Source organism: Trachymyrmex cornetzi, unplaced genomic scaffold (genome assembly GCF_001594075.2).
Source record: "Trachymyrmex cornetzi isolate Tcor2-1 unplaced genomic scaffold, Tcor1.1 scaffold1059, whole genome shotgun sequence".
In the NCBI taxonomy this organism is placed as follows: domain Eukaryota; kingdom Metazoa; phylum Arthropoda; class Insecta; order Hymenoptera; family Formicidae; genus Trachymyrmex; species Trachymyrmex cornetzi.
In genome coordinates, this window is record NW_017295608.1 from 124,535 (window position 1) to 143,443 (window position 18,909).

The 18,909-nt window shown below is 33.2% G+C and overlaps 1 protein-coding gene across 1 annotated transcript in view; it reads right to left on the reverse strand.

Annotated features, from left to right (window-relative positions):
• Mxd (MAX dimerization protein) overlaps positions 1-17,663 on the reverse strand; it is a 31,858-nt gene extending 14,195 nt beyond the window's left edge. Inside the window, exons 1-4 of the mRNA XM_018505506.1 lie at positions 17,577-17,663; positions 16,983-17,077; positions 9,119-9,233; positions 1,568-1,880 (exon numbers count right to left, since the gene is read on the reverse strand). Of these exons, the coding sequence (XP_018361008.1) occupies positions 1,568-1,880; positions 9,119-9,233; positions 16,983-17,077; positions 17,577-17,663 (610 nt within the window). The remainder of the gene's footprint in view (positions 1-1,567; positions 1,881-9,118; positions 9,234-16,982; positions 17,078-17,576) is intronic.
• Between the last annotated feature and the right edge of the window lie 1,246 nt (positions 17,664-18,909).

An 18,909-nucleotide genomic window follows, 5' to 3' on the forward strand; every position in this document is an offset into this window, starting at 1 on the left:
CACACACACACACACACACACACACACACACACACAGAGAGAGAGAGAGAGAGAGAATTAATTTTAAGAAAGTACTAAACATATTTTTCGATCGGATTAATAATGTTTCGTGTATTTAATGTTTAAAATAATTAACGATAGAAATAAAAAAGTTACGATATATTCCTCTATTCCGATGCAGAAAGCGCGGCAAATTCGAGGTGGCTTTCGAAAAATAGCCGGTGTGGCACACGTGACTTATGATAAGTGCTTCGCCAGAGATATTCCCGCGGGATCATCAATTTCAACGTCCCGCCTCCGCGGGTATACCCCCGACGTTTTCCGATTTCCTTCGCCTTCCGCTAGCTCGACCTCTTTTTTTTTTACTCCAGAAACTCCTTTGGAAAACTCATCCACCCCTGCAAGTTGCAATATTTCATGGAGTGGCGAATGCATTTTTGCTATATACGTCGTCGTAGTAGTGTTCCAACATAGACAAAATCTAAATTTTGAAAACTTTATCCAGATAAATACGATATAATCTCAAATTGTTATATGTATAACAAAACAAATTACATTAACAATCGAGATATATCGTGTTACCTTCCCACCTACCGTTTAATTTGTAGAAATAAGAGAAAACTATAAAAATTAAGCTGAGAAAAACTCGGAAACATACAAGTACAAATGTATTCTTTACAATTTATTTTTTCAAATTTTAAAAAAGTAGAACCAACTTCACACAGATAAGATATAATTATACAACTATTGTATCATTGTGTACATTCATATACGTGTTTGTTATGTGCATGTTGTACACCGTGCTTAAACAATGACGCTTCGGGAAATTAAATAGATTCATCCGTTCGACTTTACGACATAGATAGAGTAATCCGCGTGGCTTCTATCGTGCTGCTTTCCATCTTAATTCTGACTCGTGACGATTAAGATTTAATCGACGGAATCAAGCTAGTTAGGAAAGAAGATAGAGTTGCTAGCAAATCTTCTTTAAAGATTTTACATTAGAAACGTGGTAAACTACACGAAGATTTTTATAAGGAAAGAATTGCCATAAATTATTGCTAATCGCTATGCTCGATTGCAATTGATGTTAAAAATTATAATTATATTAGATTATTACATACAAAATGTTGTATTCTGAATTTTTCATTTTCAAAAAATGTTTTTTGTAAAAAAGAATGTCTTCTAATAATCAAAAGTAATGTATAAGAATTGCAAATATAATTTCATTATTTATATATTATTTAATAAAAATATATTAATAAAATATATATATTTTTAATTCCACGGAAAAGTACACGTTCTGTATTCTGACTTTATTATGGCATTATTATTAAAGTAATTCATAGTTCTGAACTAATTCAATTAGTTTGATAGAACACGAGAGAGTTCTTTGTTAAAAATTTAATAAAACATGAACCCAATATTTTTGCATCCGGGCGGGTAAAAGAGACTACTGGGAGAGTAAGGCAGAAAGAAAGACTGCGAAAAGTTGTAAAGACGTTCCATCGTCAGAAAAGCACCTTCAATTTAACATATTTAATGGTAATCTCATTGATGTACTCACCGGACTCCGAGATGGATGGGCTACCTGCAGACCTGTCCGAGTTACTGGAGCTTCCGGTCGAGCTGGTGGATACCGTGCCCAGGGAGCACTCAGAGATACTACGCCGCTTAGACAGCATCGCTGCGGAGGCGGCAGCGGCGGCGACAGAGCCGGTCGGCGCGCTCGTGCTGAGCCCGTGGAGGCCATGAAGCGCATGAAGGCCATGGAGGCCGGTCTGGTTCGTCAGCTGCTCGAGCCGCCGTCTCAGGAACCTGTGCTCGCGCGACAGCTGCTCCTTGTGTATGGTATGCTTACGCTCACGGTCCTCTAGGTTCTGTAATCGAACGATGTGACATCACACATGATCTCTCGCGCGCGATGTCATATAGTTTAAAATAATATTTTAATAACGTACGTGTATACAACCTAACATGTAGTACATATAGTGTAACATAAATATAATATAATACATATATAATATTAATTAAGAATATATGTATGTAATTAATAAACAATATTTATACATATATAATATATACATATAATATTTATATAATACTTTTATATGTAATATATTTTTATAGAGATATTGCTCATTTGCTACAATAACAACATAATTCAAAAAAACAGTTTTCTAAAAAAAGTTTGAATATTTTGAATTATTAATAAAATAATTTTTGTAATATTAATTTTAAAATGCAATTTTGATGTAATTACAAAAGAATAAGAGTATGTAGTTTTAAAGTATATTTTTTCTTTATGTTCCCGTCCTTCTTCTACAAATAATTAAAAAGTGATAATTTTTTTTTTTAATTATGTTGTAATAGTAAATAAGCGATATACTAATACTATTATATATACATATATATATATACACACATAGTATCATATAGTATTATACAAATATTATACATGTATATACTGTAATACATTTTAGAATTACAATTATATAGTAACAGTTATTGTACTAGCTAGCGAATATAATAATGTAAATAATTAATTTGTAGTATCATAATATTCATGATTATTTTATTTATTTATGATTTATCGCATCGATTTAATTAAAACATGTTGGAAAGTGTGATCTATTCCTTGTACACACACACACACACACATAAAAAGTTTTAATTTAATTAACTATTTATCATTTTATAATAACATTCCGTTTTTGTTCTGAGAGCTGCCAATAGAATATCGGCCGATAATCGGTTTCCTTTGTATTGTATACAGCATGCTATTTCGTAACGCAACAGTGAGCGCTTACCAAGAAGAGGCCGACCAATTCCGGTGCAAATCACCGAACAGGAAATAATCGAATGCAACTAAATGTGTATTCCACTGCGTAGTATTTGACATGCGTAGATTTGTCGGCTCTGCGAATTTTTTTCATTACGAACGTTTAGAATGAAAAATTTTGAAAGTTCTAAACTGACACTTTTTTTAAATTCCAATTTTTCGATTGTTTTAAAATTTTTTTATTTTACTATTTCTAAATTTTAAATCTGATCTCTCTCGAGGTTACTTATTATTTTATTAATAATTCAAAATATTCTAACTTTTTTTGGAAAACTGTAGTTTGAATTGCTTTGTTATTGTAGCAAGTGAGCGATATCTCTATAAAAATATATATATAATGCTACCTCAAGAGACATCAGATTTAAAATTTATTTATGATTTATGGTATACATATATGTGTCATTCTTAAAAAAAATTTTAACATGAGGACAAAGATTGGCGAAGATCTCGCGATTATTAGAACTATAGCACACAAAAAAACTCAAGCAGTAAGACATAAGCAATAAGGAAATTAACAGTTGAATTTGCTACTGTTTAAGTTTTCTACTGCGATTAGCCATTTTACTGCTTAAGTTTTTTTAAATGTGCCATGACATATTTTTCCGTAATGAAAAAATTTGGGGCGGTAAAATAGCTGAGAATCAACGCCGCTTTAGATATAGGATGGATGACACTGAGGAAGTAGCTCGGCGAAGAAATCACCTGATCACAGATTAGGGTACCACACGATAGGCCATGTGTTTACGTGTACGTGTTCATGGCGCGGCTGATATCGCGCTCGTAAGAAATTTCCTGGTTTCGTGCTTTCCATTTTATTCGATATGAATTTACAACGGAAATAAAAGAAGGCTAAGAAAAGCGTTAAGCGGAGCGTACCCCGCCATAAAACCAATCGACCAACCTCAGAAGTGAGACTTGGTTCACTCTTACCATTTATAATTGTGTCGGCCGATACTGGTTGCAATATACGTATAATCGGCATCGAAATTGTTACAACGTTTTGTGTTACGTATTAATGTTAATGGAGGTCATATTTCCATTATAAAAGTGTTTAACATAAAATGGCTTTTTCTACACATCTAGATAATATATACTATATAGATAAAAAATATAAATAAATAAATAATGACATTTAAAAAGAACAGTTTGAAAAATATGTTCAAAAAGTCTTGAAAAATATGTTTAAAAAAGTCTATAATAATATTTTATGATAATAAAGTAAAAATCTAGTTTTCTCGATTTAATACCATTCTTAATAAATTTTCCGCATTCCATAAAAATTGAAAATACTTATTTTAAACATTTGCTTACGTTTAATAAAGTTATATCAAGTTATATCAAGCGTAAAAATTAAAAAATTGCTACAATATCCCATACTTTTGATTATAACTAAAAAAGTTTCAAGCTATTCATCCTATTCTTTATATCCATTTATTATTATACACATAGTCTAAATGTAGACGGATAAGGCGAAAAAGAAAAAGCGTATAGAATAATTAGTGACGGAAACGTCTACCGAAGTGTGAAAAGAATCATGAAGACCATCAGGCAAAACAAAAAGGAAGAAGTTCAAAGGCGGACAAATGAAGACTTACACGCCGTCACCCTCGCAAAACACGAATCGCTTCAACCCTCCACCTCATCCTTTTCTTCACGTCTTACTTCCTCTCGTGTAAACCGCCACTACAGAAACGACACTTTCATGTTTCTCAGTTACCCCTGTGAAGCTAGCCCCCATTATTAAAAAAAATAATTTTTTTTTAGAGTTCTGAATAGATTTCCAATAGTTCCAGTGTTCCTGATAGATTTAAGAAATAGTTACGGCCATTAGAGCCATAAAAACGCGTTTTGAAAAATGGGGAGCTAACTTCACGCAGCCCTCCATTTTCGAAAAAAATCATTTTTTTTAGAGTTCTGGATAGATTTTGAATAGTTCCAGAGTTCCTGATAGGTTTAAGAAATAGTTCTGTCCGAGAAAGTAAAAAAAATGTCATTGAAAAACTCGAAATTGACACCTAAAAAACAGCCACAACTTTGAAAATATTATTTTTACACAATTTTCTCATTAAGATATTTTATAGAACTCTGCGGGGGCTACCCAGAACTCTCGACAGAACTGTCAGAACTCTTCAAACAATTTTTTGATCGTCTAAATTCGAAAATGGACACCTATAATCGCTCGTAACTTTTTCAAATTTTACGGATTTTTGTCATTAGGAGTTTTCGACAGAACTCTGCGGAAACTACCCAGAACTCTCGACAGAACTGTCAGAACTCTTCAAAAAATTGTTTACTCGTCTAAATTCGAAAATGGACACCTATAATCGCTCGTAACTTTTTCAGTTCAAACTTTACGGATTTTTGTCATTAGGAGTTTTCGACAGAACTCTGTGAGGGCTACTCGGAACTCTCGACAGAATTGTCAGAAATTTTCAAAAAAATTTTTTGCTCTTTTAAAGTAGAAACTGGACACCTAAAATCGCTCGTAACTTTTTCAGTTCAAATTGTACGGATTTTCGTCATTAGGATATTCGACAGAACTTTGGGTGGGCTACCCAGAACTCTCGACAGAACTGTCAGAAATTTTCAAAAAAATTTTTTGTTCTTCTAAATTAGAAATTGGACACCTATAATCGCTGGTAACTTTTTCCGTTCAAATTTTACGGATTTTTGTTATTAGGATTTTCGACATTTTACTGTTTTTGTATGTGCCTTTTATAAGGTAACACCCTTTCGAAATAAATCGGTTTTTCTCTTTCGAAGCAGAGACTTCCGAAACTGTAAGAAATACTAAAAAATGTTTTAAATGATAGTTGCATGGTTTCAGAAATACTTAACAATAAAAGATAAAAAAAATTTTTTTTTTAATTTGTTTATTTATTTGTTTATTCTCACCACTTGACTCTTCTTTTTTAATTTTGATTTTTTTTTATGACAATGAAAAATATTTCAAGATGGATTCAATCGTGTGTGATAAATTTATTTTCCAAAGTATCATATTCGAGAAATAATTAAAAACATTTCAATATGCTCGTGGTGCGTTAAGAATTGAGTGTGGATGGCGAGCGTATAGAGACGTTTTTAGTTATTTCTCAAAAATGATTCTTTGAAAATAACTTTATCACACATGATTGAATTTATCTTAAAATATTTTACATTATCATTAAAAAAATTATAATTAAAAAAGAAGAGTCAAGTGATGAGAATAAATTTAAAGATGTTTTTAAATTTTTTTCCTATTTTTATTGTAAAGTACTTCTGAAACCACGAAACTTTCATTTCAAACATTTTTTGCTATGTCTTACAGTTTCGGAGATATTCGCTTATACAGGGTGTCCCGAACTTTTTTGCTAATCACTTTTGTGTAGATAGAACGGACTATACTGAGTCGAAAAGTCCTCTACCATTTTATAATTTTCGCAGTAGTTAACAAGATATTAATTACTAAAAATAGCAAAATATTAGTATTGAATAATTTTTTACTCAAATACTATCAACTTTACTGAAAAACTGCAAGAGATAAAAATCATTTATTTTCTTCTCATAAAGTTCTGAGAATTATTTCAGAATTTTTTTAGAATTAAAAACGTCTTTTTCAAAAATGATACTTCGGAAAATAAATTTATCACATACGATTGAATCCATCTTAAAATATTTTTCATTATCATAAAAAAAATCAAAATTAAAAAAGAAGAGTCAAGTGATGAGAATAAACAAATAAATAAATAAACAAATTTAAAAAAATTGTTTATCTTTTATTGTTAAATATTTCTGATATCATGCAACTATCATTTAAAACATTTTTTAGTATTTCTTACAGTTTCGGAAGTCTGCTTCGAAAGAGAAAAACCGATTTACTTCGAAAGGGCGTTACCCCATAAAAGGCACATACAAAAACAGTAAAATGTCGAAAATCCTAATGACAAAAATCCGTAAAATTTGAACGGAAAAAGTTACAAGTGATTATAAGTGTCCAATTTCTAATTTAGGAGCAAAAAATTTTTTGAAGAGTTCTGACAGTTCTGTCGAGAGTTCTGGGTAGCCCCCGCAGAGTTCTATAAAATATCTTAATAAGAAAATTGTGTAAAAATAATATTTTCAAAGTTACGGCTGTTTTTTAGGTGCCAATTTCGAGTTTTTCAATGACGTTTTTTTTTACTTTCTCGGACAGAACTATTTCTTAAACCTATCAGGAACTCTGGAACTATTCAAAATCTATCCAGAACTCTAAAAAAATGATTTTTTTCGAAAATGGGGGGCTGCGTGAAGTTAGCTCCCCATTTTTTAAATCGCGTTTTTATGGCTTTAATGGCCGGAATTATAGTTCCGGCCATTTAAGTAATATATTTAAGAAATAGATAGAATAATAATATATAATGTTAATTTATAATGTTCTTGATAGATTTAAGAAATATATTTCTTAAATCTATCAGGAACTCTGGAACTATTGAAAATCTAATCAGAACTCTCAAAAAAAATTATTTTTTTTAATAATGGGGGACTAGCTTCACAGGGATTTCTCAGTTCCTCTTACCACTATCTTCTCTCAACTTCTATTTATCCTCTTTTCAACCTCTTTATTCCTTTATCGTCCGCCTTATTTTTCGCTTTACAGAATTTCTTAACGCTGCCATAATTAATTATCCTACTGTCATTGTCGAATCAATCAGGAAGTTACCATGTGAAGTACCGGAAAAAGTTTTGTTTTGTAAAACGACTTTTATAAAGTGAATCAAACGTTATATATCAAGTTAAAATCGCTCTTTTTTTACAATGCTCCATCATTTTTCGATATTACGATCTTTATTGCGTTTGCAGATGCTCTCTTAAATTACGCGTAACAGCTTTCCTCCTCAAATGACGGACGAACATTTTTCTCCTACCTAACGCAGGCACATAATATACACAGGTGCCCGCAGGTCAGATTGATGTACACGCTGAGTCTCCCACGCGGACTATGCATACACGAATGAACGGTGGATACGCACTGCTGCTTGCCAATCTATAGGGTGCCCCGAGTACAAGCGTTCAGATCGTAACAGACGATGAAGAAACTACATCGATAAAATAAACGCCTTTATTTTTCACGCACGTTTATCACGAAACGATATTTTGCATTTTTCGATAACTTTTAATTACCTATTTATATTTTCTAATCATGTAGGATTTATTGTGCTATTATTATGAATATCATTTAATAATTTACACATCCATTTATTACCGAGATTCTCTTGCAGCGTTTAAAAGAAATAATCATATTTTCAAAGCAGAAAATCTTAATGTTTAAGTATTTCATACAATGTGAATTTATACACATATTCAATTCTGCAAACCGCACGCCGAAATCTTTTTCAGTCTTAAAACGCAATCATGAACAAAACTATAATAGTAATATCACAGTATTAAATTGGCAAACACACAATTTAATAATTTTGTTAATACGCATCTCTTTTAGCATAATTTAAAAAACTTTAGAAACAGAAGAGAAAGATTGCATCTAAAAGACAACATTTTGGCGCCATAACATTTGTTTTTATTATACCAAGGAAAGATTTGAAGAGAAGACTATGTCTCGCAAAAAAGGAAGCAAAACAAATCAGATAAATGGCGAGAAAGTCTCTTTAAGAATACACCTCGAGAATACATAGCCGGAGCATTATGCACGCGCGCGAGAATGGCGAATATTTTAAGTACGTTTTACGAGAACAATTTACTCGAGGAAACAAAGAACACGCGCCTTCATCACCTGTTCGAATCACTGCGCTTCCATCCACGTCACCCTGTAGACTATACGTGGAAAACTCTAACACGCACACACGCGCCCGCCGCGTTTGTCGGTACGCACGGCATTGTCCCTGGCAGTCTGTAATTTACTAACTACGCATCTATTGTGCATCGCCACTCTGTTTGCTGCAACACCTTACTCTGCCTTTCTTTACACCACGTGTAGCCCTCCGCCCATTTGTCCCTTCTGAACCTATTTCAATCGGGAAACAATGTTTCTAATGCGTTTCCTGCTTATATATCTCAAATTCTGAGATTTAACCTCTCTTTCTCTCTTTCTTTATTTCTTCAGTAATAATAATCTTTCGCAGAGAGAGAGATGACATTCTTATGCAAAGAACTTTAAATTTCAATCTAACAATAAGTGATCACTAGCTGTCGAACAAGACAAAAGAATAATCTGTTTTCTGTCTTTTACTGTGATAATCCGACTTTATATATCATATTCGATTTTATATATATCAATTTTAGTAATTTGACTGATTTACTCACCTTGATAAACCGTTTGGCCTTGGTCAAAAGGCCCAACGTGGTGTGCCTCGAGGTTTCAGGCCCGAGTGGCACTAGCAGCTTCAGCTTCTCAAGACAAGTCCTAAGATGGGCCCTCCTATAACAGAAAAAAAATACTATACCGTAATCAATTGCAACATCTTTTACTTTTTTGCGTATTATACTGTGAAAAATTTCTGGTTAAAAACCAGAAGATTCTGACCATATCAATCAGAATTCTCATTATCTCAACTAGAATCCCGACTAGAATAGATTCAACCAGAAAATTCTGATTTATTCTGATTATTTCCATCAGAATTCTTATTAATACAATCAGATATTTTTTCTATATTAAATTACTCTTATTATAAATAACTGAATTGCACTTTTATGTACTATTCTATTAGCCTTATCTCTAAATCTGAGTCAGTGGATAATCACCGATATCAGTTCCAAGTATGCCACTGCTAATCAGTGAATGAAATGTGAGATCCCTAACCTATTTATCTTTATTATGTGATCTAACCTTGTTTTAGTGCATAAATTCAATGAATACAGTATTGGAAAATTGAAATTATAACATGCAAATATCAGTATTTTAGTTATATAATATATCCTCAAACATTTTTCCTTTTTTAGTTAAATTTCACTGATTATCAGTGTCAAGTATGCCACTGAGTAATTATAGTGACTATCCACTCGTTCAGATTTAGAGAGTAGGCAATTATTGCGATACAAAACGTAAAAATCTTTTTGTTAAAATAAAATCTTAATTATCGTAGAAAAGTAACTTGTAAAAACATCCATTTTCGGCGAAACGCACTGTCGCGAGGATGCGTGCGTATCGCATGTACCGAACATGTGCCAAACCATTAGCGGCATTTAATTATAAGTTTACGACTGCTTTATAGTCACCATTCTGGAAAATAAAGACTCCGACGACGATAATGGAAGAATAAGACCACGGAAATTTCGAATTAAGATGAATTCACACAAAAACAAAATGTTAAAACAAGAGAAGTAGATAAGAAGAAATTTAGAAAATAATAAAAAAGAAAATTTGTCGCTTTCGAAATTAAGTTGTTATACTTCAATCTCTTTTTTCGCCACCGAATATTTCGTCGGAAAAGAATTTTTCTTATATGCGTGATATATGTGAATAGAGCTTAAACCCATCCAGAAACAGAATGACGCGTTTGCACGTACATTTTACGAGAAACAATAAGCCCGCTCTAGCTTAATGACGTCATCAAATGGTATTATGCCCCGCGAGCTGCAGAGTGGACGTGTTTCAGCCGTAAATAGACGCATTTCTATCTACATAGCCTTACGTCTATGTCTCCGTCTGGGCATGTACACGGCGTATGTATGTACAAGATATATCTGTAATACTGATTATGCTTTCATCATCTTCTTTAGGATATAATTTTTCTTCGATGGGACTATTCAGGATAATCACCATTTAAATTAATAATATTACATATTCTTGTAATTAAAATAAAAATTTGAAATAAATAAATCTTTGATATTTTTTTTTGTCTCATTTTGCACCTTTATTGAGAAAACTCAAACGCCATTACAGAGAATTAAAATATCGTGAAAGAGTATCTTCCTGTAAAAAGTGCGTTTTCCAAGAGCACCGCATGGTTCCTGCCATTTTCAATCAACAGCAACATTTTTGTCGTGACAGGGGAAGGGCAACGGAAGAGAGGAGTAGAGAAGCGATCCTTCAATCAATGGCAGCGTGTGACAGCGGCATTATGAAATTCCTTTACCAGTAGGGGTTACCCTGATGAATAAATACTTCGCACGGAATTCCCGCGCGTCGAAGTCGTTGGGGTAGTTCGGCAAAGACGCGGTTACGGCAGATCCCGCGGATCGGGGTACGTATGCGGAAGATTGCCCTCAAAGGGAGAATGCCTTGGAGACGCAACGAGCGGCAACAGTCGAATATTAGTCGATAATTCGCCCGCAAAGTCGCCAAGTGGAAAACGAGCAATTCGCTTCACTGTTTGTCTCATTTTTTATTTCACGATTTCGAGACATCTGATATCTTTTCCTTTTAATCGAGGATTTCAAGATATACTGAAATTTAAACAATTTACTCGATTTAGCCGCAAAATGGAACTAGCTGCGCTTGAGACGACTTGTATAAAGCGCAAACAACGTTGCGTTGCGTAGCCAAGGCGGGAGCAATGGCCGGCCATGAGTTAGATCGCTTTAACAGCCGCCTGTAAACAGCCTCGTAACTTTACTTCTCCTCCCGCTCCGATATCTTTCCCCCCTCTACCCCCTTTCTTCTGTCTATCTATCCATCCTATTATACTGCTGTATCACCATCCCCCTTATTTCATATTCGTCTTTCATCCTCTATCTCTTTTTATCCCTGCGTCCCCCTCCTCTCTCCCTCCCTCCCCCCCCCTTCTTTCTCCTTTTCCTTTCCATTCTATTTTTATCTTTACCTTGCTCTATTGCACAGATAATTATCAATGCTAAAATTTCTCCATAGTTTATAATAAATTATGGTACCGTATTGATTCCAATTACATTATTTATATCCACATAATACGATTTATTGCGACATTGAATCGTGAACATCTACCTATTTATTCTAACAATAAAAATTCTGAATAACTTACTAATTTTTATTAATCTAGTGTTCTGAGTCTAAAAAATCAAATTGTTCTTTTATTTGTTGTGTAAAATTAAGTATTAATTAATTTTTAGTTTTATAATCTAGCTATTAAACATCGCGTATTTATTGCTTCTATAATACTCGTAGACAATTAGTTTTAAATTTATCTAAATTAAGGATAATTTGTCACTTACACTCACAGAAAGGATTTCTAATAACGAGACGAAAAATATTCTTGACCTATTTAATCTTATCTTAACTTTATGCAGTATAAAATTAAATTAACGTTATAATTAAATCAATAATTCCTATTCTTCTCCCTCAAATTATATAAGATTGACTTATTATCTTAAGATAAGTGTAACACATCTAATTTCAAGTTTATATATTCTTACATTTAGAATACATTATTATCGACGTCACTATAATGCTATACAATTCGCACCGCGCGCCATCAGGTGTGCCGTGTGCGTACTATTTCACGCATTATCACAAGGTTAACAAGGATCATACACCGAGAATCTTTCACATCGTCACGTAGTTTTCCTGTTCCAAGAGACGCCTAGTCGCATTGCGTCGGTGCCCTTGCCAGAGGAACACCGCAATACTGTCTTACCGCGTATACGTTATCATTTGTAATTAAACTGCGGCGACAACATAACACGCAATAATACGCGAGTGGTGTTGAATTGTGTTTCATTCCGTGTTTGTCGTGTGTTTATACTTCTTCATCAGTATTGATCAGTGCACAATGGATCCGAAATTTATAAATAATACTCTTGAAAATCAAATGTGAAATTAGAGCATTTTTGAGAGTGAGAACGCTGTAATTCTAAACGCCGTAAGCACTATGGCTTCTTCTTTATTATAAAATATAATATCAAATAAATCGTACGTTTCGACTCTTTTTTTAGTTTTCTTCAGCTTGTATTTCGGAGAAGGTGATTACAAAAAATATCCATTGTTCTACTCATTTCGCTGAAGAAGACTCAAAAAAGAATCGAAACGTACAATTTATTTGATATTATATATTTTATAATAAAGAAGAAGCCATAGTGCTTACGCTAAAGATAAAGAATTAAAAGTTACTTCGATCTAGCTATATAAAATACTGCAAAGAGATATCGAAATATTCTGGATATATTGGAGAGAAGGAAATAATTAAAATTTATTACTTTTAAAATATAGTAAACATAGATTTGCTCACAAAATTAAATTAAAAGTAACCAAAAACGTTTTCAATGCGTAAAGCTGTATAAACAAATATGATAAAATATGTAATATACAAATAAAAACACTTAATTATGCTCCATTAATCATTATTCATTACTCCAGGAGTAAATAAATACCAACAAATTCTTAACTCCCATTTTCGATAGCTTGGATATCAATCAATTAAGGGATTATGCCTATACCTGCATGGTCGGAAAAACACGTATTCTTGGGAATTTTTTTTTGAAAAAATTTGAAGTGCTTTTGAAATAAATGTTTATGTTTTCAAATATATGTATTTCGAGGATAATTCAATATTTTTTTTATTGTAAAATATCGATAAATAAGGAAGATGTGAGTAATCTCACAGAAGCAGTTTTTCTAGAAGCGTTTTGCGGTGACCACTCTAGCTTTGAGCAGGTTTATCTCAAACCAAAAAATCCGACAAATTTAGTTAATATATAAAATTATCTAGTGCCCGATCGTTCATTTTTTTGAAAAATTAATTTGCGACAAAATGGCGGCTGTTTAAATTTGAAGATACGATTCTTCTAAAAGTCAGCTCGTTTTTTATCAGTAAAAAAAATACGCAACGAAAAAAAAACCACGATCGGGCACTAGATTTTGTAGTATTAAAGAAGCCTACCAAATTTTATTTTGATCGATGCAGCGGTTCTCGAGATATTTTGGTCACTGATTTTAAAAATGCGGTTTTGAGAAAAATGCGTTTGAAGTTTGCCAAGTAATTTTGAAAGGTATCTCCTAAAACATATCTTAGAATCCCCCAAAAACCCCTAACAGCTAGAATTAAATCCCCTACATTTTCCCCCAATAGTTTGGACTGTACAAAATTAAAAAAAAATACTCACGTAATTTCACGTAAAATACCTACTTCAAATGTTCAAACCAGTATACCTTTAAACTCACATAACTTCGTCAATTTTTATCGAATCGGCTTGAAATTTACAGGGAATATTTTTGAAAGTATGTACTTTAAGAAAATATCAAAATCCAAAAATCGATTTTTTTTAAGTTTACAGGTATAGGCATAACCCGTTAAATCCAATCGGTTTTTTACTAAATTACTATTAAACGACAGGATTTTCTCAACTCCAACATTCTCAAATTTTAAGATAAAATTAGTATCCTTGATTAATCGGGCATTAAGCCCGAAAGAAAGGTCGACCATTCAGGGAAATCGAGCTTTCGTTTGAGGAGGGGATTCGGGATAGTTTAGCAATTCATTAGGACAGACACTCGAGAGTCGAGACTTAGGCGAATTTAGATTTCCTTTAACTGACGCTCACTCTATAGAGAGGTCGGATAGAGAACGAGAGAAAAGAAAGAGAGAGAAGCAACTAGAGGCATTACTGCAAAATACCATTTGTAGACACAAGCGAAAGGGGTCTGGCTTAATTAAACTGTATGCAGCTTCCCAAAACGGGATTCCATTTAAAGCTGAGCTTTGCCTCAGATCTCCACAAGCTCCTTTTCATGGAAGGCTCTTTTCTCGTCTCTCATCTTTGACCCTCTCAATCAATCGCGCAGAGTTATAATTTCAATCGTACCAAACTCAACGTGAGATAAATATTTACATTTATGACAAAATAATTATTTCTGAATATGACATTTTTGTAGGTCTTTTCATAATCTTTAATCGATTATGTACAATAGTAGTATCTCAGTAATTTTAATACTGCAGAAGAAAATGTGCTAACTAAAACAGATTATTGTATGTAAAATATTGTAATTTTTCAACAACGCTCTTATAAAATTAACGCCATCTGATAATCATTAAATGTTACACAGATATCAATCTTTTACAACATACGATTCAACTTTTACGAAACATTCGACATTTTTAAAACAAATTTGTAAAAATATAGAGAAAATTGTCAAATCACTCTCCAATCAACAGTTATTAACCGTAACATTATTATATGTTAAAAATATTTCATAGTAATATTATATCAAATACACGGAAAAAAAAGATTAGTTGCAGGAGCAAAAATTTGCGAGTGGTAGCTAAATTCTAGTCGTAACATATGGATACCTAACGTCATATCTGCGAGGTATAATTTCCATTAGCTGTGAGGCCTAAATATTGTCATTGTAACAGACAAGCATTTTGCTATTATGTCGATCTATTGATCATTGCAGCAAACGTTTTCTGTGTAGCAGACAATTTGGTAGCAAATACAGTTTCAACAAACCGTATTTAGCTGTGGTAGAGACAATTTTCTTTTACACTGACATATCCGATAATTATGACAACTAACTTCATGCTGCTAAATAAATTGATCTGTAACAGACATGCATACTTTGCTATCACGTCCTTATATTAACTACGGCAGCAAATTCTTTGTATGTATTAGCAAATTTCATAACTATAGTAGCTAATGCAATTTCAGCTAACAGAATTAGCTGTAGCCCCAGCAACATTTTTTTTCTGTGTACTATAAGGAATAATTATATTAAGAAATGTTATATCAAAAAGTGTCGGTCAAATTAACGTACAAAAATTATACAGAGTACAAATCTTGATACGCATTGTGTGGGACACCCGGTATAGTTGAGTCTACACTCACATAGGTATAATTCACCGGCACGTGTAGATGCATACGGACAGCTGTGTAATGCTGGTTTCGCTTAATTAAGCTGTTTCTAGTTGTGTCGAAATCCTTAGTGAACGACAAAGGCGAGTCCGCACGTGCCTTCATTAGACTCCCTCAATTCGGAGTAGCAAATCCTGAGACCAGCTCAATCGTATGCCCGAGGGATTTAGAGGTAAATGCATGTCCTCTTCGGTATTGGGAATGTTACTTTATCCGTTTCCTATGCTTCTGTAAAAAGAATTCGAGACCGAAAATTCACGCGTCATTGTATAAAATATCCCCTGGTCCTGCCACATTAAGTTAACTTCATAGCGTTACAAATTACGTGTATGAAGCGAGGAAAAAAGTACAAATTGACAAAAAAATGGAGTATACTCAAACAGAAACGCTGGCCAATCGCCACCTTATTTTTAAAGTCGATGGCACAGAAGAGCGTTATTCTTCTGCTCCCTCCCACGCTCGTAGCATCCCCTTTCTCTCTGTATCTGCGGTTCTAGATCACATCTCCCCGGCAACTTGATCTTGACCTTTCGAACCCTGTATGTGATTGCGCCGGCTATTTCTCCTCGTATATTCCTTCTCTTCCTCTAGCTTTCTTCCTCGTCCTCTTCCGTTCTTCTATACAATTTTTTGTTTTATATCTTCTTCGTATCAATGTAAGTTATGCTCAATCAGAATGTAACCAGAGACAGTTTTCCGCCAGAATTATTTTTGCTGAATCTAACAGCATTTCTTGTGTTAGTCCTATAAAATTCAATTTCTCATATATTATATATTCACATTCCTCCTTCGTCCCGTTCCGGAAAGCTTCGAGTTAAGAAAAAACCGAGCATTGGCTGACAAGTCGTTTTGCTTTTCCCGGGGACAAGGATAAAACTTCGTTGATCGTAAAATTTGGAGTCTCGCAGGAAGTTCCTTCCTCTCCCCCTTCGCCCTCTCTTCTACTATCTCAATAAAACTTTCATCGCGCTTTAAAAGTCTCGTTTGGAATCCGTCGAAGGGACAGCAAACCGGAAAACTTCACGGCTATCTTTCTTAGCGATATTGTATTTCAAATATAGTTCAACCCTTTTGGCCTTCATAATACATTTCTTTCATTTTAAATGCCGAAGGTGCGAAGACAAGTACATAATAAAAAAAGACTAATATGATTAATTCTTACTTTTGAAAAGTAAGAATCAACTTGGCGATTCATAATGTGCGCCAAATGCGAGAAAAGTATTATGCGTATAGCAAAAAGTATCCGAAATTTTGAAACAAACAACGCTTATCCGCATTATTCGCATTCGTTGCGCAGTCACACAGTTTCTCGCCAATGATAAAATCGCGCAGTTATCACTGGGATCTTTCATGACTTATTCAACGCATGACTCGAGTGTAAAACTTTTCCCTTCTCCCACCTCACCAATGTATCCATTCTAGTATTTCCGTACCCTCGATCCAAGATCTTTCTCTTCTTAATACGGCACAGAAGATGCAGAGGTAGAAATACAAGTAATACTAGAATGTATTAAATTCGTGTTAAATTCATCCAGAAATGGAAAATCGCACAGCTTTAAAATGATTTCAATCGATCAAAATTATCGCCTTTAAATTTAATACTCTTGTCAAGTAGAACAAAATCAAAGATGTATATAAATTCACACACAGAAATATTTAAGCTCTAAAATCTAAAAATTTCGACCGAAAACTAGCCCTGGTAGAAATTTTATGCAGTATACGATTGGTTATTGGGAAGTTGTACTGACTTTTATCTAGTAATTGAACTGCAAAACTGTTCAGAATACCAATCACAACGTAACGCTTTTCTCGCAGTTACTGCACAATAAAGAAGTTCAAAATCTGAATACAGTTACTAAGTAGTAAGAGAACAACAATACTAGAATAGGCTCTTCATTTATGTCATTCACATAATCTGAATTATTCTACACAAAATTAATATTATATTAACGTAAGTAAAATAAACAAAGTATCTATACTAAAATTCTTCGTTACTCACATAGGTTTCATTTCTGTGAGACTTATTCGTCATTTCTAATCTTTGATATTTACCGCTTCTAACCTCATCTTTGTGATAGTCATACATGCTGTAAATTATTTAAATTCTTCCAGTTTTTTTTTCTTTGCTCTACATTTCCGTACGCGTTCACGACTTTCACACATATTTAATTATTAACAATTTTACATATAATATAAAAATATATTCAGTTATACACGTATCGCAATAATATATGCGGATACACATGACATAAGCACTGCATAACTATACAACTGGTAGAAAACTGGACAATTACATTTTTAGTAATGATACAAAATCTCTTGTATAGAATTGACCCAGATATTGCCTAGTAAAACTGCTTTAACTAATTTTGCCCAGTTGCTACGTAGTATTTTTGTACTATAAAGAGAAATCAGTAATACTAGATAGTAACTAACTGGGTGCTCAGTCAAATTGCACAAATTTCTACCAGGGTAGGATTTCTTTTATTTATAAGTATAGAAAACATTTTTTTGTTTCCAAAACGCTCTAAATTAATTATTAAAAGTAGGACTTGATAAAAAAAAGAACACGATAAACTTTTTACACCATTAATATAAAATATTGTATAAAATATAAAATAAACCGCATGAAAACAATAAAGCATACAAACCACAATAATAAAATTGTAATAAACTGTAGTAAAAAGTATGACTTACGTCAAACGGCTATTCGTATATACATTATTTATGGACAATTTTCTTCCGGCTTGGGTCAGGTCAGGTAAGAGGGACAAAAGTGCACGATCATCACGAGTAATGGTTACGAGCTGCACGCCGCGATTAGACGATTAGAATCTCGTGAACATTATCTGTCATTATGGAAGCAACGAGGCTATATATATATATACAAATTATGAAAGAAGAGGTGGCCCGCTTGATGCGAAATGTCCCATATATATATATATATATATATATATACAGGGATGGGAAGTAACTTGTTACTGTAATTGCCGTTACTTAATTACTTAGTTACCTTACTATAATAACAGTTTGGTAATGACAATGCGAATTTTTTATAATAATAAAGTAACACCATAGTTTAGAACAGTCAATAAGCACTTACAGCGGGTTGGAAAAGTCATTCATTACTGGAAAAAAATAACTCGTAATTTGTAACTCGTTACTTCTTAAAGTAACTTGTAACTTAGTAACTTAGTAACTTTACTCGTTACTTATGACTTTTTTCATTAAAAGTTGCAACATTGTTATTAAATTGTTGTTATAACAAGTAACTGTAAACGTAACTGTAAAAGTAACTCTTTCCTTCCCTGTATATATATACAGGGTGTCCC